The sequence below is a fragment of the Lissotriton vulgaris genome, chromosome 8 (genome assembly GCF_964263255.1).
Source record: "Lissotriton vulgaris chromosome 8, aLisVul1.2, whole genome shotgun sequence".
In the NCBI taxonomy this organism is placed as follows: Eukaryota; Metazoa; Chordata; class Amphibia; order Caudata; family Salamandridae; genus Lissotriton; species Lissotriton vulgaris.
The window spans coordinates 1132253855-1132278334 of NC_141696.1; the positions used below are offsets into that span (position 1 = coordinate 1132253855).

The 24480-nt window shown below is 48.5% G+C and overlaps 1 protein-coding gene across 1 annotated transcript in view; it reads right to left on the reverse strand.

Moving 5' to 3' along the window:
- The window catches only part of RB1 (RB transcriptional corepressor 1), a 1321361-nt gene that overhangs the window by 1006692 nt on the left and 290189 nt on the right, over positions 1-24480 (reverse strand). The window contains exon 10 of the mRNA XM_086934987.1: positions 11831-11940. Within this exon, the coding sequence (XP_086791113.1) occupies positions 11831-11940 (110 nt within the window). The remainder of the gene's footprint in view (positions 1-11830; positions 11941-24480) is intronic.

Below are 24480 nucleotides of genomic sequence, written 5' to 3' on the forward strand. Positions count from 1 at the left end.
GAGCACCTCGGTGAGGAGGTTAGTTTTAAGGACCACTGTGGGGGGGGGTCAAGGTTAAGGGCCTCAGCAGCCCGATGGAATACCATCGTGTAGGAGGCACCTTCCTCCATCGGAGGCGGGGGAGAGGCGAACACCAGATCGGAGAAGACATCGAGGTTGCCTGCATCCTCAAAGTCGTCCACCCAATCTTGTTCGGAGTCACATTGCCGGGCAAGAGGGTCCTTGGACCTTTCCTAGTCCTCGTCCGCCTCCGGTGTAGAGGGGGCCGGTCGCAGCGGCAGAGCCGGAGAAGGAACGAAAGGCGCCACCAACCAATGCGGATCCCAGGCCGGGACAAAATGTTCCTGGAACCAGGGCAAGGGAGGAATAAATGACACCCAGTGTGGAGCCGCGGGCGGCGCTGGGGCCGGAGCCGGCAACACCGCACCTCGCGGCACCGGAGCCGGTAACACCGCACCTCGCGGCACCGGAGCCGAAGCCAGCAGTGTAGGATCCTGTGGCGCCGGGGCTGGAGCCGGTGGCGAAGCCGCCGGGCCAACAGGATCTGGGCACGGGACGGCGGGGCCCAAAGGTGCACTGGCGGGAGCCCGAGGCCTAAAAAAGCGGTCCATAGCAGCAAGCAACTCTTGCACCTGTTCGGGAGTCGCCGACGGACCTGGGTATGGCGGGTAGGCCTCGGGACTCCCAGGCTCCACAGGAGCCGCAGGGGCGGAGTCCCTGTCCCCCTCTTCCGCCTCCGAGAAGCGACGGGGGGGACGTCGGAGAGCAAACACGCTTCTTCGACTTCTTTTTATGGCGTTGCTTACCGGAATCTGAAGGCGAAGACTTGGAGCCCAAGGAGCGAAGGCTCTGGTCCCGTGAGCAATCCCGGGAACGGCACCTAGACCGGGAGTCGCGGCGTGACGAATGCTGGACCTCGCTACGTGCACCCGGAGAAAAAAGGGGGAGATAAAAGTCTCAAAATAGCAGTCAAAAAATGACTTGGGTACGTGCTCAATCCGGATCTGCGTTTACTGGCGCGGAAAAAGAAATCACTGACGTCCACGCGCATGGGTGGCGCCTAAGTACCCTCCATGACGTCATCTCAGCGCTGACGACGCCAGTGACAGGACGCCACCTACTGACGCGCAGGGGTACTGTTAAGCAAAACTTTCCGGATCCAGTCTGACACCTGGGGATATTCTAAGGTAAGGAATCTATCACTAAAGTGTCTTTTTCAGATAAAGTGAACAGTGCATCACCATGACCCAGAAAGAGTTTTGATGCATTTGTTGAATTCCCCCATCTGGTTTCATGATAAACAAGCCCCTTATTGCTCCCCAAAATTTCAAACATTTCTTGTGAAATATCAACCCAGCAAACCCAGCCATTTGCCCCAGATACGCTCGTGTTTAGCCGGACAGCCTCGTGCCTCCTACACAGATTTTTCTTGGTTAGTGCACCAGTCCACTCTTCTACGCCACATCACAATGGAGAGAGATGCAGAGTCGTTGCAGCGATGTCTCTCTTGGCTATCAAAATGCCAGTCCCTAGGAACAATTTATCAGTACGGGAACCATCCATCCCCTCCATCACCCCCAGGAACAGGGAAAGAGGACTAAGAGGGACCACCCACACCAGTATGAGACTTAGCTCAGCCACAATTGACGCCCAGTATTTAGAAAGAATGGCTCAGGACCAGACCATGTGGTAAAATTCAGCTGGCTCTGCCTCACAAAGGGACCATTTTGGGGTCAGGAGGAATCCCACTTTGTGTAGTCGCACAGGGGTAAGATATGCACAATGGAGATCGTAGATTTGAATGAGGCAGAGCCTGGCAGATATAGTTAGCAGTATAAAACAGCAAAACAGGGGGTCTACTGGCTTTATTATGTAGCTAATTTGTCAATCCGAGTTACCAGAATCTCGGGGTGTATGAATCACATAGACAGAAAACAGGTGAACACTATATGTATAGGAAATAGCAAACACAGCATAAATCATTCATACAAGGTTGACAAATCCAAAACAATTAGCAAAGGGTTACCATCAAATTGACTCAATGATCAGTCCTATCATTTGGCCAAACCCAGGTGCAAAACAGGCTAGTCCCCTGATCATTGGGACATCAAATGCCGCACCGCTTGTTGCTGGTCAAGGATTAGGCCCACCAACATAAACGAGCAAACACTGATGGCTGATCTTTGATGGTCAAGTGAATAAGTGTGCAACATAAAACATATAGTGACTTTAAAATAGGATGGAGTGACCTCCTACTAGTAACTTTATTCTGCGGACGAACCACACCTCCTAATTAAAAACCTAGAACAGTGCAAGAAAGACAGTAAACAAATATCTGCCTAGTAACGGGCCAACATATTTCTGCCTATCGGGTAACTAATCCCATGGCATTCGTCAGGGCCTCTGTTCTTTCAATATTTGCACTCAGTAGTGATGAAACAAAAGAAACACCACCGCCACTGTCATATGGGGCCCGTTGGCAATGCGCAAGGGCCAGTTGCGGCATCGAGCCTTCCGCAGAGAAAAGTCGTGCCACCCCATCCAACCTACGTAACCAACTACGGGGAAGGTGGAGCGGGAGGTTCTGCAGTACATACAGAAGATGGGGCAGAACCATCATTTTTAACAGGGCAAACCTACTAAGGGGGTTGAGTGAAAGCAATTGCCAACAATGAAGGTGGTCTTTAGTACGTTTGAATAATGGATTGACATCGAGGGTCCAGATCAGCTTCGGGAAAAGCGCTACCCAGATTCTGAGGTACTTGAACGAAAGTCTTCGAAGGTGGATAGTTGTTTGCCAGTCCAAACATTCTCTTGATCTTGACCACTCCCTACTTCCTGACCGGGACGCACTCGATGGCCCCCTTGGCCAGGAGAGCTGTGACTTCCTGTTGGAGAAGACCCAAGTGATCCCCCGACATGCGGTGACACCAAGGTGGCATGGCTGGAGGGGAGGACTGAAAGGGAAGTGAGTAACCCTGGCAGATTATCTGCAGCACCTACTTGTCTGATGTAATTTCGCGCCAGTGGGGGAGGTGGTGGCGGGTCCTGCCACTCACTGGCGTGGGGTGCTCCCCGAAGCTTAGATTAGGAAGGTTTGGAGATGGAAGCAGCGGGGTGGAGGTGGACGGACCCACACGCTGGTTCCCCGACCCACTCCTGCGGAAACCGCGACCACGGCCATGCTGAGGCTGTTTCTGCACAGGCTTGGTGAAAGGGCGTGCCTGGGCGCCTCTCCCTTGGCCACGAAAGGAACGAAAACCAGGAGTGGCTGGGTTCTTAGCAGAAGGACCCAAGGACTTGGCCGTAGCCCGCGAGTCCTTAAAGCGCTCCACGGCACTGTCAGCCTTGTCGTCAAACAGGCAGGTTCCATTAAAGGGCATGTCCATTAGCGAGCTCCGGACATCGGGCGAGAACCCAGTCGAAAGCAACCAGGCTTGGCGCTGCAACACCACAGTCATAGAAATCGCTCTGCCCAATGAGTCAGCGGTGTCCAACCCACACCGAATGGTGTACTTAGCCGCAACCTTACCTTCAGCAATCGCTTGAGAAAGGACAGCGTGCACCTACTCAGAACACTGAGGCAACACCTGAGCAACAGCATCTCACACCGCGTGGGAGTAGTAGCCCAACAAGCAAGCGGTGTTCACCGACCGCATCCCCAAGCTGGCCGAAGAGAACAACCGCTTCCCAAAGTGGTCCAGTCTTTTAGAGTCCTTATCCGGCGGGCCGTGGGAAAGGCACTCTGCGATGTCTAGGCCTGAATGACCAGGCTCTCAGGCGTAGGGTTAGTGGTTAAGAAGGTAGGGTCACCAGGTGCCGGAAGGTGGCGTTTTTATCCACCGGGGCCCCCCGTGGCTAGCCTCGACCAAGTGCCCAAGAGGACCTCCGTAAAGGCGTCATTAAAAGGAAGCAACAGCTACGACGAAGTAGACGCGGTATGGAGCACCTCGGTGAGGAGGTTAGTTTTAAGGACCACTGTGGGGGGGGGGGTCAAGGTTAAGGGCCTCAGCAGCCCGATGGAATACCATTGTGTAGGAGGCACCTTCCTCCATCGGAGGCGGGGGAGAGGCGAACACCAGATCGGAGAAGACATCGAGGTTGCCTGCATCCTCAAAGTCGTCCACCCAATCTTGTTCGGAGTCACATTGCCGGGCAAGAGGGTCCTTGGACCTTTCCTAGTCCTCGTCCGCCTCCGGTGTAGAGGGGGCCGGTCGCAGCGGCAGAGCCGGAGAAGGAACGAAAGGCGCCACCAACCAATGCGGATCCCAGGCCGGGACAAAATGTTCCTGGAACCAGGGCAAGGGAGGAATAAATGACACCCAGTGTGGAGCCGCAGGCGGCGCTGGGGCCGGAGCCGGCAACACCGCACCTCGCGGTACCGGAGCCGAAGCCAGCAGTGTAGGATCCTGTGGCGCCGGGGCTGGAGCCGGTGGCGAAGCCGCCGGGCCAACAGGATCTGGGCACGGGACGGCGGGGCCCAAAGGTGCACTGGCGGGAGCCCGAGGCCTAAAAAAGCGGTCCATAGCAGCAAGCAACTCTTGCACCTGTTCGGGAGTCGCCGACGGACCTGGGTATGGCGGGTAGGCCTCAGGACTCCCAGGCTCCACAGGAGCCGCAGGGGCGGAGTCCCGGTCCCACTCTTCCGCCTCCGAGAAGCGACGGGGGGGACGTCGGAGAGCAAACACGCTTCTTCGACTTCTTTTTATGGCGTCGCTTACCGGAATCTGAAGGCGAAGACTTGGAGCCCAAGGAGCGAAGGCTCTGGTCCCGTGAGCAATCCCGGGAACGGCACCTAGACCGGGAGTCGCGGCGTGACGAATGCTGGACCTCGCTACGTGCACCCGGAGAAAAAAGGGGGAGATAAAAGTCTCAAAATAGCAGTCAAAAAATGACTTGGGTACGTGCTCAATCCGGATCTGCGTTTACTGGCGCGGAAAAAGAAATCACTGACGTCCACGCGCATGGGTGGCGCCTAAGTACCCTCCATGACGTCATCTCAGCGCTGACGACGCCAGTGACAGGACGCCACCTACTGACGCGCAGGGGTACTGTTAAGCAAAACTTTCCGGATCCAGTCTGACACCTGGGGATATTCTAAGGTAAGGAATCTATCACTAAAGTGTCTTTTTCAGATAAAGTGAACAGTGCATCACCATGACCCAGAAAGAGTTTTGATGCATTTGTTGAATTCCCCCATCTGGTTTCATGATAAACAAGCCCCTTATTGCTCCCCAAAATTTCAAACATTTCTTGTGAAATATCAACCCAGCAAACCCAGCCATTTGCCCCAGATACGCTCATGTTTAGCCGGACAGCCTCGTGCCTCCTACACAGATTTTTCTTGGTTAGTGCACCAGTTCACTCTTCTACGCCACATCACAATGGAGAGAGATGCAGAGTCGTTGCAGCGATGTCTCTCTTGGCTATCAAAATGCCAGTCCCTAGGAACAATTTATCAGTACGGGAACCATCCATCCCCTCCATCACCCCCAGGAACAGGGAAAGTGGACTAAGAGGGACCACCCACACCAGTATGAGACTTAGCTCAGCCACAATTGACGCCCAGTATTTAGAAAGAATGGCTCAGGACCAGACCATGTGGTAAAATTCAGCTGGCTCTGCCTCACAAAGGGACCATTTTGGGGTCAGGAGGAATCCCACTTTGTGTAGTCGCACAGGGGTAAGATATGCACAATGGAGATCGTAGATTTGAATGAGGCAGAGCCTGGCAGATATAGTTAGCAGTATAACACAGCAAAACAGGGGGTCTACTGGCTTTATTATGTAGCTAATTTGTCAATCCGAGTTACCAGAATCTCGGGGTGTATGAATCACATAGACAGAAAACAGGTGAACACAATATGTATAGGAAATAGCAAACACAGCATAAATCATTCATACAAGGTTGACAAATCCAAAACAATTAGCAAAGGGTTACCATCAAATTGACTCAATGATCAGTCCTATCATTTGGCCAAACCCAGGTGCAAAACAGGCTAGTCCCCTGATCATTGGGACATCAAACGCCGCACCGCTTGTTGCTGGTCAAGGATTAGGCCCACCAACATAAACGAGCAAACACTGATGGCTGATCTTTGATGGTCAAGTGAATAAGTGTGCAACATAAAACATATAGTGACTTTAAAATAGGATGGAGTGACCTCCTACTAGTAACTTTATTCTGCGGACGAACCACACCTCCTAATTAAAAACCTAGAACAGTGCAAGAAAGACAGTAAACAAATATCTGCCTAGTAACGGGCCAACATGTTTCTGCCTATCGGGTAACTAATCCCATGGCATTCGTCAGGGCCTCTGTTCTTTCAATATTTGCACTCAGTAGTGATGAAACAAAAGAAACACCACCGCCACTGTCATATGGGGCCCGTTGGCAATGCGCAAGGGCCAGTTGCGGCATCGAGCCTTCCGCAGAGAAAAGTCGTGCCACCCCATCCAACCTACGTAACCAACTACGGGGAAGGTGGAGCGGGAGGTTCTGCAGTACATACAGAAGATGGGGCAGAACCATCATTTTTAACAGGGCAAACCTACTAAGGGGGTTGAGTGAAAGCAATTGCCAACAATGAAGGTGGTCTTTAGTACGTTTGAATAATGGATTGACATCGAGGGTCCAGATCAGCTTCGGGAAAAGCGCTACCCAGATTCTGAGGTACTTGAACGAAAGTCTTCGAAGGTGGATAGTTGTTTGCCAGTCCAAACATTCTCTTGATGCATGAAGGGGCACCAGGGTGAATTTCCCCGGATTCAGGCCTAAGCCCGACGCTCTCTCAAAGGAATGGAGGATCTAGAGGTTCCTCGGTCCAGATTGGGCTGGGTCAGCTAGAAAGAGCAGCACATTGTCTGCGTATAGGGAAATCCGATATACATGTGAGCGCCATCCCTGTACCCGATCATTGGCCCGAATGAGACAAGCCAAAGGCTCTATTGCAAGAGCAAATAGGAGAAGGGAGAGCGGGCACCCATGTCAGGTTGCCCTACTAATAGGGAATGCTTCCGATAGTGCTCCGTTTATGAGGACCCTTGCAGATGGGCTGGAGTAGAGGACTCTCACCATTCTCCGATACATTTTGGCCATAAACTCGGGCCACCGAGGACCTCCAAATTAATTTAACAGACTCGAGAGAAGTGGTTTTAATCTCTTCACGTACTAAGTGGACCTGCTGGCGTGCCACCTCCCCATCCTTCGTGGCCACAGTAATTTCTAGATGGAGCACTCTGGCCTCGAGTTGAAAGAAGTGATGGTTTGGTGCCTGCCGTCTGTGTTCAAGGAACCTCTTGGCATACCCGCGGATCGTGGCTTTGCCCACCTCTCACAGCGTGCTGCAAAGATGCACTAATGGAGTGGAAGTCGTTTTTCAGTTCTCCGTAGATCCCTTGTTTGTATTCCTCGACCTGAAGGAACCAGGTGTCTCCCTATGGGCCGTGGAACCCCCAATCCGTAGGAGGAGTGGTCTGAAACACCTCGCGCCAGAATTTGAATCTCAGTGACTGTCCTACAGTCCGGGGCAGGCATGAAGATAGTCAGTATGAGAGTGGGTATGGTGTGCTGCGGATCTGTGGATATATTGTAGTGTGCTAGGGTGCCAGGTACGCCGGATGTCGCAGAGGCCCAGTTTGGAAATCCAATCTCTGAGACATCTGGCACCCAGCAGTCTGTGGGAGGATGGTGTACCAGTGGCATCCTTGGAGGGTTCTGGGACAGCATTAAAGTCTCCCCTATCACAGTCGTACCATGGGGAGGGAGGATATTATCGCCACTGCCTCATGGAAAGTGGATTATAGCAACATCAAATTGATAGTGGTGTCTCCAAGGATACCTGTGAGGAGGCAGAATTGGCCCAGAGGGTCACCAGCTGTGTGGACCGGCGTGAAAGGGAGGGAGCATCGCAAAATGATCGCCGTTCCTCAAGCCCCTCTGGAGAACCCGAGTGCCAAACACTATTGAAGAACCTGGCGTGCTAGGAAGGGGCATTGATTTCCCAACAGGTGCGTCTCTTGCAGTAACAGGACATCTGGTTGACCCTCCGTGCATATTTTAAAATCGCAGTCCGTTTAATCTTATCTAGGAGTCCATTAACGTTCCCTCAAAGTACTCTAAGGGGTTCACCCCAACAAGATGGCTGTGGCATTATGATAATGTGGTGGGGTGCGGGCCGATGGCCTGGGAAACCTAGTTGCTACAGGTAGTTAGACCTTGGGAGCAGTTGGGCGTGTCCAGGCTCATTACGAAGGCCACCCACGGTCGTGTCATGGATTTTGTACATGGTGCTGCAGAGAAACAGAATAACACAATCAAAAGCAGGGAGAACAATCCCTACCAAAAAACCCAGCCACCACCCTCCCCATACTTCCTCAATTGAAGCATCGGTTGCCCAATAACCTGATAGTTCGAGTGAGAAGAGACTAACTATTGAAGCGTGATGTAAGGGAAACATGTTGGGCCCCTCTACATTTAAGTATTGGCATTCCTCTAGTTCAAGTTAATACTAGTGGTTGTACTTAAAGTCAGATTTGGGGACAGCGTGAGAGGTCAGGGTCATCGGAGGTTGGTTTTGGAGAGTCAATGGAGTCCTTTGCAGGCAACAGGTCCGCTCTAGCAGAATTTTCAAGTAGTCGTGAAGGTTCCTGGGATGCCACAGACCTCTTCTTCCCATGGGGGGCACCAGCAGGCGAGGCAGATGTCGTTCCACGGGTGTGGTGCCTTCCCCAAGACCCGGCACGCAGCCTACGGAAGCCCGTAGGCGAGTCTACTCGTGTCCCCTTCCGAGTGTCAGGTGGGGGGCTGGGGGCCCTCCCTGGACGAATGGCATTCTTCATTCGCCCAGGTCCATGCAGCCTCCGACGTATCAAAAAAGTAGAACTTATTTTAGAAAATCACCTTGAGCCGAGCCCGAAAGAGGAGTTTATAGGGAAGATTGAGGTTCTGCAGCTTTTCCTTTACATGAATGTATGATCTCTTTTGGGCCAGCACTTCCTTGGTGTAATCTGGGAAGACCATAATTTTGGCGTCTTTGAAGAATAGCTCAGATCGGGAGCAGGCTTCTTGCGGATGGCATCGTGGTCCCTGAAATATAGGAGCCTCACAATGATTGGTTGGTGCGGGGCTCCCGGTGGCCGCCTGGGTACAAGCGAAAAGTGTTCCCGTTTCACCACAAACCATGAGGACAGGGCATTTGGGGGCATCCATGGCTTGATCCAGTCTTCGAAGACGGTGTTCATTTGTGAGGGTTCTGTCCCCTCAGGAAGGCCCAACAGGCGGATCGGTTTTCTGCATCTTCACACAGTCTATGGAGAGCAGTCGTGTGGGAAAGCAGATGTTTGACCAGCATCTTTAGAGTTGAAACATCGTCTTTGACCTCCAAAAGGCAGGCGCCTGGGGCGCCGCAGCAAGTCGTCCCGGCCACACTCGCAAGGCGCTCTCTCAGACGCTGCGGTCTCGGTTGGTCCCCAAAGTCGGGTCCAGCAGCGGTGGCGATAGTGGGTCAGACTCGCAGGACCCTGGAGTTGGTCATGCAGTTGAGGCTCTGGCGTGGCACGTCCCATGGCACCCACACGGCCAGCGCCACCATGCAAGCTAAGTCACAGTCATTTTGCCTCGACCAAGGGCCATTCCACGGGTCTCCGCCGGCCGCCTCTTCCATCTCAGTGAGCACCGGTTTTGGAGCAGGACTGCTACAGGCGTGGGCGCCCCATGGCTGGGAAGCCAAAGATGGATAAACTGCACTGGAGGAAAGGTAGGATGACAGCGGATACTAGAGGAGCCGGAGCACGAGTGCGACTGCCATCTTGGCTTGCCAGCCACGCCCCCACATGAGAAGAATGTTAAGGTTCCAGACAGGTGCAGGTGTTACCCTGGGTGGTATTATTATTTTAAGGTCTTCCACAAAAGCTTTAATTACTGGAACTTTGGATAAGAATAAATGTTGTATGTTTTGCAGATATGCAGTTACTGCCGCAATGTGTGGTCGAATAGATGGGTAGGCTAGGCCAACTCACTGTAGATGCAAAAGATAGCAAATAATGTTTTGTCTAGATGCATCTCGCGAATCAATGGTGTTATTATTACAATATATAACAAACCTTTTCCACTTTGCTGCATAACATGCTCTAGTGGTAGGTTTTCTTGCTTCCTTAAGAATTGTCATTCAATCTGGTGGTAGATTTAGGTATCCGAATTCTATGACTTCAGGAGTCAGATTGCTAGGTTGAGCCCCTTGGGGTCTGGATGTCTAGTTTCTCCACGGTTCTGTGTGAGAAGTGTGGAAGTGATGGACAGTTTTTGGTGTGGAACCACTGACAGTTCTAGTAGTGTGGTGAGCCATGGTTAACAAGCCCATGTTGGAGCCCCTAGAATCAGTGTGAGCGATGTCTGCCTGAGTTTCTGAACCAGAAATGGAAGGAGAGGGAGAGGCAGAAAAGCATAAGCAAATATCCCTGAGCAGTTCATCCATAGGCCATTGACTTTGGATAGATGGTGTGGGAATTTGGAGGCGGAGCTTGGGCATTTTGAGTTCTCTGCTATGGCAAAGAGGTCTATTAGGGAAAATCACCTTTTTTTTTTTAAGTATGGAAGGAGAACCTGGGGATGAAGTTCCCAATTATGTACTTTTTTCCACATCCTGCTGAGGAGGTCGGCAAATTGGTTGTGCATGTCTGGAAGGTGTTCTGCCAGGAGATTAATTTTGTGATGCATTGCCCAACCCCATATGGTTTGAGAGAGGTGTGACAACTGTAGGGAGTGCCACCCCCACCCCCATTTTTTTACGTTGTACATAGCTGTCATTGTCCGTCCGGACTAGGACAAATTTACCTCTGAGGGGCGGCTGAAAAGCATTTAGTACTAGATGAACAGTGTAAAAAGTGAATCATCCAACAACTTTGCTTGCAATGGGTCCGTATGGCGGGAACTGCAGCATGCTACAAACTAAACCCAGGACCCAGCATAAATAGATTTTGTGGATGGATGCCTGGTCACCAAGACGACATCCACAACTTCGGGAGGAATGTCAAAAGCAGTCAACTGTCACCATTCAATCTCGACCCATGGAGGTGTAGATTGTGCTGACCCAGCTGTAGGACCCTACCCTGCTGCTGCAATAGAAGGTCACTCTGGAGTAGTAGTCTGATCGGAGGACAGATGCTCATATCCAGAAGTTTCAGGTACCACACTCTCCTGGCCCAGCCTGGAGCCACTGGGAAGACTTGGGCCCTATCATTCTTAATCTTCTTCAGAACTCAGGGCAGGTGAGGCAGAGATAGGAAATAATGCAAGAGCCCTGTGGCTTACTCTAGGCGGAATATATCTCAGTGAGAAAGCCTTCTTGGTACCTCCAACACACAAATGTGCAGACATTGAGAGTTCTCAGCAGTGGCAAAGTGATTGAGCCAGGGCTCATTCCATTGACGGAAGATGTCCTGCGCCAGCATTCAAGGTAAATGAACACACAAGCCTCTATTATGATTTGAACTATGATACATATACTTGTTTACCTCACAGTTTCAAGTCTTATTTTTTTCTTCTATTACTGTTAATTCATAAAGAGTATCACATGATTACAAAATTGCTAAATTTAGGACAAAGTGTACAATGAATTCAATAAAACATAGCCCATCAGCATTGCTGACGCAAATCTATTCAATTAAATTAAGCAACTAAGCATTTTCTAGTGACCTAATCAATCTGACAATCTGTATTTAAAAAGGAAGTTTGTGTAATTTTAAGTCACAGGCAGGCATCACAATCCAAAATCAGTTTTACAGGCAAATGAATACAATTTGAGCTTAAAAAAGGATTAAAATAACTTACCAACCACGCATGTTAGGATGCAGTGTTTCATCATCATCTAGAAATAATCGTGCATCTAAATCTTTACTGTTAAAATAAAGATCTTCATACTGCTTCGAAAGAACTGGCTCCTAAAGAGAAACATAGTTCACAGAGTTTATTTACATATATCTAAAACCTTAAACCTCCAATGTGTTTGGAGGAGAAAGAAAAGGACCAAAAGTGAAGCATGGTAGTAAAAGATTTTTTATATCAATTCTTTATTTTCAACATTTGTCTGTGTATTTTCTATTAAAATCAACCTGCACACAGGCAATATTTGAACACCATAATGTGAAAGATAATCCAGTTCTCAGGTGCACCATGAAAAGACCAGGGCAAATAAGTAGACTGCACGTAAATTAACATGGTTAGCAAAAATGTATAACGTGAAAAGATAAAATGACGGAGAAAGAAAGAACTTCGAAGGAGTCAAGATGGGAAAAATCCATTAAGGTAAAACGAGAGAAACACAAACAATTCAGAGGAGCATAATGTAAAAAACAAATGAAGATGGAAATGGACAACACTTTTCTTTCATTTTTCACTTTGCAGTTTCATGTATGGAAAAACAAACACACAGAACCTTTCTGAGTAGAAGTTCTTACACATATTCTATTCTATTACAGACCCTTTTCATTATTATGCCTTGGCGTGCCACCTTTGGGCACCCCTTTTCCTTGCAACTCTATTGAGACACCACCATTCGCATCTCGATTTACATCTTGGATGGCATCTCGATCTACTTCATGTGGCACACACTACTGCACGATACTTTGTATTCCATATCTTGTTATTGTTTTACTTATTTTTTAAATAGAAGAAAAATAGAGTTGGGGTCTCCGAACATGTTCAAGTCCTGTAGTCCAGCATTGCGGAACAAGAATGATGACAGTTTAATATATAAACAGTACTGTGCGCATGTGGCTTACCAGTCATAGGGCGCAGGAATGTATTTCCTCTTACCATACCGGTGGCAGCTCAGTCTGAGCCTTTGTGCTGCTCCTCCCGGTTTCTCTCTTTGCGCCTGCGGTTGAGCTTCTTCAGGAAGTCTTGCGCAGCCTGTGGTGTTTGAAGAATGGTAGAGGGCCATCTCGTGTCACTTTAAGTTGTGCTGGGTAGAGCATGGCATATTCAATTCCCAGCTCACGTAGCTTCTTCTTCAACAGGTTGTACTCTTTGCGTGCAAGTTGGACCGCTACTGTGAAATCCGGGTAGAACTCCAAAGCGTTGCCTTGGTAGTTGATGTCACGCTTCTCACGAGCCAGCCTCAAAATGATGCCCCCATCTCTGTAGTTAAGGATGCGAGCGACAATGGGGCGCGGAGGAGCGCCTGGTTTCGGTCTTTGGACGAGGGAGCCCCACGCTGTCCGCACAATAAAATGTGAGCTTCTCCTCTCCCCTCGCTATCGGCGCCCTACAACAGTTTGTCCAGGACAGTGCCACATTTAATGCTTGCCCAGTATCGTGGGTTGTACATTCCGACGCTGTTTACACAAGGAGCGTTACCGTACATGTTCAGACTGAAGATCACCACAGGGCGCCGCCATCTTGCACAGCTCTCAGCCTGCCCGGTGCCGCCGTTTTATTCCCCGGATTTCTTGCTGCGGCAGCGCTAATACAGCTCAGTGTTAAGCTCACCTTAGAGCCCAGGCATTCCGAAACCTGTGCTTGTCGATGAGAGTTTGTTGGACATCCGTTAAGTGCACTTATACATCGCGAAACGGACCTGGTCGGCTGAGCTGTCTTAGCAAGTAGCCATTCCGCTGTGCGTCCTCTAGTGCCCCCTCGTATTCCATATCTTAATGACTCTTGAGTTGTTCCTTCCATCACACTTCCCTCTCACCTCATTGCCTTCAGCAGGCCTCACCCTTTACAGACATTTCAGAAGAGTTGTCCCCATACTTGATGCACAAATTCGTCTGCCCTTAGGAGCCCTTATTAGTAAAGCCTCCAGCGTTTTTCACTCCATTCAGGGAAGTAGCTGCTGTAGCGCCCGAATTGTGGTTCTATTTAATGACCTGGGGGGCCCATTTTCCTAGCATACAGTAGGGCCCCAGGGAACCCTTACTTTGCCACTATTTCCATTCCTCACTTTGGTAATCATTCGCTAGCTTCTGTCCTCCTTCCAATGCTCACTGTGAGTGAATCAAACACAGTAGAGGTAAATGACCTCATAGAGTCCCACTTTGCCTCCCTACAAACACTTTGTGAATCTGACTCACATGGTGTTTGCTTTGCTTCAGCACCCTAGGTGGTGCTTCTTCACATTTCGTTCAATATTGGTTAGTGCCAAGACTGCTGAAAAAAGATGCATTCCAAAGTGCACTTCACCTACTGTATGGTGACTGTTTCCCTCTCATACCAGGTCATTCAGGAGAGTGATTGATGGTGCTTTAGTCCATTCAGGGTTAGGGGCCTTTTTCAGGTCTGGCTTGAAAGCACAGCTATCTCCATGATGAACTGTGAACCAATTCTCTAAAATATAAACAGAGTGGGCTTTGGCTTAACCAACAAGAGCATTACCCCATCACTTCATGTTAATGGCTGCTTTACGTATCATTCTGCCTTTCAGGAATTGCCTCTACTTGAGCGCATGATAGACTATTTAACATCTGAAAAATAAATTTCATCATCAGGATGATTGACACTTTGTCACATCTCCTATAAGCATTCTATATAAAAAGCAATCAATTTTTACACCTTTCTCCCCAGCACTGACAAAGCCAATACAGTGGGTTTTAATGTGATGATCATTTGTGCCTGCAAACATGTAAACCGCATTTATGAATGCCTGTGTTTATATGTGTTGCCAGACCCATTGGCTTTGACAATGCTAGTTTTGTGACAGCACTCGATTTCCCCCACTCCCTGTAAACACTACCACCCCACCAGACACTACTCCACCCCAATGCAGAAATGTTTCTGTGCTTCTTACCATCTGGTCAAAAACGTGTTTTTATTCCCAAAAGGGAGACAGGTCACCCCTGCAATCGTATGTGAATGAATGGGTGTGGTTAATATATACCTGGGGGGGGTCTATGAAACCTTGCTAGGGTTCATCCAAAGAAGACAGTCCTACTATCAAATAACATGCACAACCTTTTGTCCTTTATTCATTTTCCTAGTGGGTGCTGCCCTTGCCTGTGCACTTCAGAGACGCTGTTTACCTCTTGTACTATGCCACAAACACAAGGAGAGACTTGGCAGAGAAGTCATACCACCTAAGATATAATATACATAAACATAGGCGTTAACAAGATAATCAGTTACACTTCCTCAGTAACAATGTGTGCAGATGAAGCCACTGCTGCACCTCCCTCCTTCAAGTGCCCACAATGCCATATGCCCAGTAGCAGGATTAGTGGATAAATAACTATGCAGATAAAATATACATTTGACTTGGGTTGGCAGCTTTTCCTTCTCCTAGCAAGCCAGAGATCGAGTTAAAAAAAAATACTCCTGCTACGGGAGATCCACAAAGTCAGGAATGCAGAACAGCGTGACATTTGTGGGAAGTTCTCTGGGGTAAAAATGTCCCTAAAATACTGGCCAGCTGTTGGATACAGGTTCTTGAATTTAATCCCCAGTCAGTCCTGCAGGTAAAGCAACTTGAGATTTGCCCCCAATGATTAATCTTAGGCAGATCTGCTACTGCTTTCTTAATAGTGGCAAAATGTACTAAGACCGTGTGTTCTCAAATAACTTGGAGTGGACCACTGTATTCAAGGAGCTAATTCAGGGCCAGGGCAAGCCAAGTAAAAAGGATTGATTCGAAATCTCTGTATGACCTTTGACTCAATGACTATACATGGAAAATGTAATACTACTAATGTATATTTGCTGTTATCTTTCAAAGGCTATACATTTCCTAGCATCCTATCTTAACCTGTCTACTAATTGCGATCACCTGCTACGGACTAACGCTGCAATTATATTTTGGCAATGGAACTCTTTGGTGTGCACCACAGGTGAGTGTTTTACATTATCATTCTTTTATGATGTAAAACATTGAAACAAAGTATATATTAGAAACCATGAAAGCTTTCAAGGTAACTGTAAAAATACAAACAAATCATAAAGAAATCATTTCTAATAAATTCTGATTTAACAATCTTGTGATAGTGTCACCTACTAAACAAATTTGGGAAAGAGAGGTATTACTGTTCAGTAAAAGCATCAAACATTACATTTTAGAAACCTTTAGTAATTGATTCTGAGAGGGGCAACACTGCTCCACACTGCTTAATTTGATGAGGATGATGATGCAGATTTATAAAGTGTAAACTGCTGCCAGAAAGCAGGTTTCCTGGCACTAGTAGGTGGAAAGGTGAGTCTTAATCCTACAAAAGCCAAGCTAAGCTATTAACCCCTTCAGCGGGACGCGAATATCTCGCGCTGTGCTGAAGGTTCTATTGAGCCAACGGACTCATGACGGAACGGTTCCGTCATGAGCACAGGCCAACCGACGCTCATGACGGAACCGTTCCGTCATGAGCACCGAAGGGGTTAAACCCCAGAAAACTTTAGGTAAATCGGTTCTTAGCCTTTTGACGGCTGTGGATCCTCGATGAATCACAACTGGAAGCTGAAGACCACAGCATAAGTAATTTCTTTGATAGAAAACCCAAAGCAATACACACAAATACATAAACAAATAAACACCAAAAACAACTTCTTAAATGTTTTATTTAACTCTTGATTATTTTATATATACATTTATATAAACTAACAAACTAACTTTGGCATATCAGGGATATGAAGGAAATATGGAGGATCAGGAAATTATATAGCTTTCAACATGTGATTGATTTGCGCATTGTTAAAGGACCTTATGCCTTTTAGAGCTGCAAAGCGGGCAATCTGTATTTGAAAAAAAGGTCAAAACGTCGGGTAATTTGGATGTAGGTCAGGAAATCACCTACCTCCCTCTAAAGCAGGCATTTTTAAGCAAACGCATTTTGAGTCTTAGTTGTCAACAAGCCCAAATAAAACTAGCCTTCTTTCTACCTTCTAAGAAAAAATTCAATGGAAGATAACGAACTTGAAAAGGGAAAAACAAAAAGTGACAGGATCGATGTTGCAACTAAAGCAACTTTTACTATTATAGGAAAAGATCGAGTTCCAGCGATCCAACATATTATTTACTTTACTAGTCAAAGAAGCATCATTAAGAGCCTACATGTCTGCTGGGTCTTCTAAAAAGTGTACCCAGAGATATCTTTTTGGATGTGAATTACATTTATTCCAGCTGTCTTGTGAACAATCAAAGTCAGTCTTCAAGAAAAGTGCAATATCATGTGCACACAATTTAACAGGCGAGATAGTTATAACAAAGAGGCAATATATTTTCTGCTCTGCAGATTAATACTGCGGAACAGTCAATAAATGAAGCAAATAAAGTTAGTGGCATCCCTTAACCTTGCTGGTTTTCCTAGTCACATATCTTTTGCCAGCCTCTGTATTTATAACATCTTTTGAGTCTGTAAATATTAAGGCCACCACTCTTGCAAAATGTAATTACTAACCGAAAAATCTAGCTTCCAAGGTTGAAATCCTTTTTAGCATCCATGAAAATGCAAGTCGCCGGTTTCATTGAAGTAATGAACAAATCAATGGCCTATGACAGTTGTATGATGCTATAGCGCATGCCATAACAACTGTCACATGGCCCATGGGGACATTGTCATTTTCTCTAAGTTAGAATGAACACGCTGCAGACAGTTTGCTGCTTTGCGCACGTTACTACCAGAGTTTTTTTGCAAATGCCTCGTTTACCGCTTTCACATGAGAACCTTCTGTTGTGTTCACACTCTGCAGTTTCCTAGGATTTAGTCTGAATATTGTGAGCAAGGTTAGTCAACAATGCCCTCTTGTTATTCTGTTCTGGTCAGGCCTAGCACCTAGACAAAACATACCAATGCCTATATGGAAATAAATATTTTGGTCTTATTGGAACAGACAAATAGTTAGCACATACTTGGGGAGGGACCTTTACAGGGAGAAGAGCATGATAGCACCTATGATGTAGAACAACAAACTATAGACTGAGGTACGGGGTCTGCAGATAACGCCCCGAGATCCTCTAAGATATAATCATTCTGCTTCTATACAAGGGGAGGAAGATTAGGCTAAATGTCTTTTCATAATAAATGCTTCTTTCATGATTTACGGACTACTTGCTATGCTGACCGTATTTGTGTTATGCATTTTCCTGCTTATTGTGGCACATATACTGCATATTAGAGCACGTTAGTTAAAATAAATATTTTAACCTCTTCAGTGCTCATGACGGAGCGGTTCCGTCATGAGCGCCGGTTGGGCTGTGCTTATGACAGAACCGTTCCGTCACGGCCACGCCCGTTCCTTAGAACCTTCAGCACAGCGCGAAAATTCGCGCTGCGCTGAAGGGGTTAAACTTGTTTGTGTCTCTGTCAGATCTTATTGTAGACAAGTACAAGAGTGTGAGCGAAAGGGTGTTTCTTGCAACCGCTATTCCGGAGAGAGTCAGGAGTGTTGCGTTCTGGGGTGTCTAACCACTTGTTTCTATGCGAGTGAGTAGGAGACCAAGCGAGACACTATATACAGTCAATTCCATGCTCATGGGTACTAAGGTGGTAGGATGACTCAGTCCCTATGCTCTGAGATCCCATAATCCTACACATAGTTCTGTATTTGTGCAGAATCCCTGCAACACAACGCATGCCTGAACCACGCGGTCTCAACCACGACCGAGTCTTTACCACACATGCCTTCACCATGTAATTCTGTGGTAGAGACATAATTGGTAAAGGGACATGTGTGGTAAAGATCACACATCACACTCCTGTATACAGCCCTGAAAACTGTCTGTTTTCCCCCACCCGAGCCCTAAAACTGTATTCCATGTCCTAAAAACTACCCAGACCCCAGGCGCCCCCGTCCAGAGCCCTAAAACCAATACCCTGCAACTGTAAACTACCATGATCCAGCAAGATCCCTAAAAAACTGTCCCCAAGCCCTACAAACAAACCAGCCCCACCCCGCCCCACCTCTAAAAATCGACCCCTAACCATGTATAATACCCCAAACCCAGCACCCCTACCCTGAGGCCTAAAACTGCGCTGAGCCCTGAAAACCATCCCTTCTCCCGCCCCACCCTGAGCCCTAAAAACGGACCTCACACCTTAAAAACTACCCCGAATAAGCCCTAAAAACTGAAAGCTAGCCTGACCCCTCTGGCCTGAGCCCTAAAACCCAGCCCCATACCCTTTAAACAACCCGACCCCCAGCCCTAAAAACTGCCCCCCCCAAAAAAAACCTGGCTCTAGCTCCACTTACCCGACTGCATCCTCTCCAGACCCTTCCTCTTCCTGCCAGCCCATTCTAGCATCTAGACTGCGCACTGCCTTCACCACGTACATGTGTGGTTAAGGCAAGCGTGATTTGGCTTGCGGGCAAACGGCACACGTGGCTCAGCCTGCATATTTATGGCCGTTTCACGGCTCTGACTTATTTGCAACAAATATCCTCCAGTCCATTCCCAGTCTGATGTCAGATTATCAAGGTAGATGTTTACTAAAACCTTCCAATCTGAATTTAATAGGGTAATAAGGCAACAGAATTCAGGATCCGTAGATTTACTATGTTTATAAGAAAAAATAAGTGTGTCAGTTTAAGAATAAAAATTAACAGAATCTCCATGTAAGGTACTGTTAAAAATAAATGTGGCAATCAGTAATGTAGAAAAAGCTTTACACCAGCCTATAGGAAACCAGCTTCTTCACTCATCTTGGCATTCTGCTGAAAAGTAATGCCTGCAGTAATTTATTTTCCTTTCATTCTTTATTCATTTTGCAGCAGAGCTTCCGAAAGGCAGATTCTTATGTATTTATCATTAGACAGGTTCATCATTAACCATCTACAAATGATTGAGCAACCTTTATATACTTGTGATAAACAGTCAAGTCAAGTCATAAAATTTGTATAGCGCACTACATACCCAGAGGGTTTCAAGGCGCTTAGGAAGGGGAGGAGGATTATTTGTCAAATATCCACGTTTTAAGCTGCTTTCTGAACGCTAGGTGATTCTGGGTGAGGCGAAGGTAGGCGGGGAGTGAGTTCCATGTTTTGGCCGCCAGGTATGAAAAGGATCTGCCTCCCATGGTGGTCTTGTTGATGCGAGGTACAGTGGCGAAGGCTTGGCTGGAAGAGCGAAGTTGGCGGGAGGGGGTGTAGAAGGACAGTCGAGAGTTGAGGCAATCTGGTCCGATGTCGTAGAGTGATTTGTGTGCGTGGGTAAGCAGTCGGAAAGTGATCCTCTTATTGACGGGTAACCAGTGGAGGTCTTTCAGGTGACCAGAAATGTGTTTGTTGCGTGGGATGTCTAATATGAGTCTGGCTGAGGCGTTTTGGATTCGTTGTAGTTTCTTCTGGAGTTTAGCGGTGGTACCTGCGTAGAGGGTGTTTCCGTAGTCCAGTCGGCTCGTGACTAGAGCGTGGGTGACTGTTTTCCTTGTTTCGGAGGGGATCCAGCGAAATGTTTTTCTGAGCATGCGAAGAATGTTAAAGCAGGAAGAGGATACGGCGCAGACTTGTCTGTTCATTGAGAGTGAAGAATCCAGGATGACGCCAAGGTTCCGTGCGTGGTCTGTCGGGATGGGTGCTTTTCCAAGGGCTTCCGGCCACCAGGAGTCGTCCCATGCAGAGGGGGATGTGCCTAAGATGAGGACTTCTGTTTTGTCTGAGTTCAGTTTCAGACGGCTTTGTTTCATCCATTCGGCGACTTCTTTCATTCCTTCGTGTAGGTTAGTTTTGGCGGTGCTGGGGTCCTTGGTGAGAGAGAGGATCAGTTGAGTGTCGTCCGCGTAAGAGATGATGTTGAGGTTGTGTTGGCGGGCGATGGCCGCAAGGGGGCTCATGTAAACGTTGAAGAGGGTGGGACTGAGTGAGGATCCTTGTGGTACGCCGCAGATGATTTCAGAGGCCTCGGACTTGTATGGTGGGAGGCGGACTCTCTGGGTTCTTCCGGTGAGGAACGAGGTGATCCATTCCAGTGCTTTTCCTTGGATTCCGATGTTTCTGAGGCGTTGTAAAAGGGTGCTGTGGCAGACTGTGTCGAAGGCTGCGGAGAGGTCGAGGAGGATGAGGGCGACTGTGTCTCCATTGTCCAGTAGAGTTCGAATGTCGTCTGTTGCTGCGATGAGGGCGGTCTCAGTGCTGTGTTTGGCTCGGAAGCCAGATTGTGAGGGGTCGAGAGATTTGTTGGCTTCGAGGAAGGCGGCGAGCTGGTTGTTGACGGCTTTCTCGATGACTTTGGCCGGGAATGGAAGAAGTGAGATGGGGCGGTAGTTTTTGAGTTCGGTGGGGTCTGCTGTTGGTTTTTTCAGAAGGGCGGTGAGTTCGGCGTGTTTCCAGCTTTCCGGGAAGGTAGCGGAGTTGAAGGAGCAGTTGATGACGTCTCGAAGGTGCGGAGCTATGACGGAGTCTGCTTTGTTGAAGATGTGGTGAGGGCATGGGTCTGTGGGGGATCCGGAGTGGATGGAATTCATCAGGCGGATGGTGTCCTCAGTGGAGATTGGGTTCCAGTCGTAAAGGGTGTTTACGGGGGGAAGATGGTCAGCAGATGGTAGGGTGGGTTGGCTTCCGGGTTGGTTGTCAAAGCTGTTGTGGATGTCAGCAATCTTGTTGTGGAAAAAAGAGGCTAGGGAGTTGCAGAGGGTTTGAGAGGGGGTGATGTCGTTGGAGTTGGCCGAGGGGTTGGAGAATTCCTTGACGATGTTGAAAAGTTCCTTGCTGTTGTGGGCGTTGTTGTCAAGTCGATCCTTGAATGCTGTTTTCTTGGCCTTTCGGATTAGTTGGTGGTGAGTGCGGGTGGCGCTTTTGAAGGCGTCCTTGTTGCTGGTGGATGGGACTTTTTTCCAGGCCTTTTCAAGGGAGCGGCACAGTTTCTTGGACTTCTTGAGGTCATCGTTGAACCATGAGGCCTTCTTGTTGCCAAGTTTGTGTTGACGTTTTTTCAGTGGTGCTAAGGTGTCGGCGGTGTTGGATAACCAAAGGTTGAGGTTGGAGGCGGCTTCGTTGGCGTTAGAAGAGAGGGCTGGGGAGGTTCGAAGGAGCGATGTGGAGATCTGATCCGTGGTGATTTTGTTCCAGTTTCTTTGTAGAGTTGGTTGGAGGTGGATGATGGGTTTCGGCTTGTTGTAGGTGAAGTGAACGCAGCTGTGGTCAGTCCAGAGGAGATCCGTAGTGTGGCTGAAGGAGACATGGTTGCTGGAGGTGAAGATGGGGTCGAGTGTGTGACCTGCGATGTGGGTGGGGGAAGTGACCAGTTGTTTAAGTCCGAGGTTGGCGAGGTTGTCTAAGAGGGTGGCGGTGTTGCGGTCGTTGATCTTTTCAAGGTGGAAGTTGAGGTCTCCTAGAAGGATGTAGTCTTTGGAGGGGAGCGCGTGTGGGGTGATGAAGTCCGTGATGTCTTCACTGAATTTTGCGCGGGGTCCTGGTGGTCTGTAGAGGAGGGTGCCTCTGAGTGTGGTTTTGGGGTTCTTGATTTAATCACAGTACTGTTATTCGACAAGAAATTCGGAATTTCATAAACATTGTTCTCAGAGTAAATACTTCTATTCTGATCTTTGTAAATTTGATCAATTCTATTTTCATCATGTGTAACTTGCTCTAGGAAGGTAGGATCCTTCTGCATGGTTACCCCCACTTTTTGCCCGGTGCTAAGCTGTTTTTGGTCTAGTCTGACTGGGATCCTGCTAATAAGGACCGCAGTCTCTCTGCTTTCTCCCCTAAATTGTTATGTAAGGACTTAGGTACATCCCAGATTGGATACTTGGGTACCCTTATAAGGCCCTAGTATATGGTACTAACGTACCCAGGGCATAGGTACCCCAGAGGTCCCCCATGGGCTAAAGCACACATACCACCCACCATTCAAAATGGAACTGCAGGCCTGCCATTGCACCCTGTGTAAGCTGGTGCTAGCACCACTTACTAAAGATATAGGTTTCCTATATCTAGGGTCACTGCACTTAAAACCTATAAGTCACCCCTATAGCAGGCCTTTACAATCCTGAAGGCAGGGTGCTTGGTTCTAAGTGAGAGGGTGCCCCTGCATGAGCAGGACACCCCTACAACCTATGGCAACGACGCTCAACATCCTGTGATTCTGGGCAAATCCCTTAATCTACCTATGCCTAACAAAACAAATGCTCTACACAACAAACAAGTCCCAAAATGCCTTTTTATTCTCCTCGTAGATTCTATGGCTTACCCGTTCAAAGTTAGCCAGTTACTGCTGAAGAAAATAGTTTCCTGAAGCTAAACATGCAATCTATAAAAGGTTAAAAGATTCTAAAGAACCTAAACTAAAAGTTGCAGCTCCATGTTTCAAAAAAGCGGTATGCATCAATTTTGTAAGGTGTCTTTTGACGGTCACTTTAAATGTGTCCCACACAAAGGCAAATCTCTGCAGTCCACTCATTCTACTAAAAGAATGTGACTCAAAGGCTTGTGTGGTGAAACAATGGCAATACATCTAACAAGGATTTATTGAGTTTCCACAAATGAAAGGGCAAGTAACTGATACAGTACTGATTGAGTACAACTACTGACACATGGTTCAATTGGGAGTGGGGGGGGGGGGGGGGGGGGGGGGGGGTTGGGGGTAAGAGAGCGGGCAAGCAAGATGAGAGCACCGATGAGCGGTTCCTGCTGTCTGGGGCATATATCTGCCATTGTCCCAGGGAACCCCATTGCGCAAAAAAATGTGCCCAACATTTAGAGGTTCCCGTTGTGGAGTGAATATTGTGGATCCTGAACAAGGCGGCACAGTTCATATTGAATTGTGGATCCTCACCCTGCCTGCCATGGATAACGCTGGGTGGAGGGGTAATAGGGGGGCCTCCGCAGATGGTGGAGAGACCTGCTGCTATGTGGAAGTCTAAGGTACCAGTTTGATCCTTCTCCCTCGAGCTAGGGCGAGAGGAGGCTGCAGCTGTGAGGCTGCTGGGGGGGTCTGGCCCGTGCTGTGTGGTGCCTGCTGCAGGGGAGTCTGCTCGTTCTGCCCAGCTGCCTGAGAGAGTGGGGGCCCTGCTCTGTCCTGTGGCTGCGTCAGGCCCGTGGGGACCCATACCACTCCACCACCCTCACAACAGCCGTAAACAATCCAGGTCTGCGGTCTACCTGAGGGAGCTGGACACTGCTGAGCCAGGCATGGAGGAAGCCCGCCCTAAGGAGAAGTGTGGGGAGGCATCACTGCAGCAGACGCACGCAGCTGGGCAAGGGGGTGCTGGGCCAGCGGCCCGTGAGGTGGGTAGCGAGACCCTTCCCCATTAGGCTCCAAGTCGACCAGGGCCTTGTGACGCTTAGGCCCTGCAGGCCTGCTCGGGCCCTTGTCTGCCAAGATCTCTGCGAAGAGTGGTGAAAACAGTACAAGAGTGGGCCGCGGCACCCACATAGACAGCCCCAGCTGCACAAACCTCCGTGTTGAAAGGGGGAAAAAATAAATTCTGCAAGTCCAATTACCCTGTGCATTCACAGGTGCAGTCCCCGGTTACATCCTAGTTTGTAGGCTGGGGTCCCGCTGGCCGGATCCTTCGGCAGTCTGCCCCTTCCCCCCAGGGTGGGATTGGCGTTTTAGCGGAGAC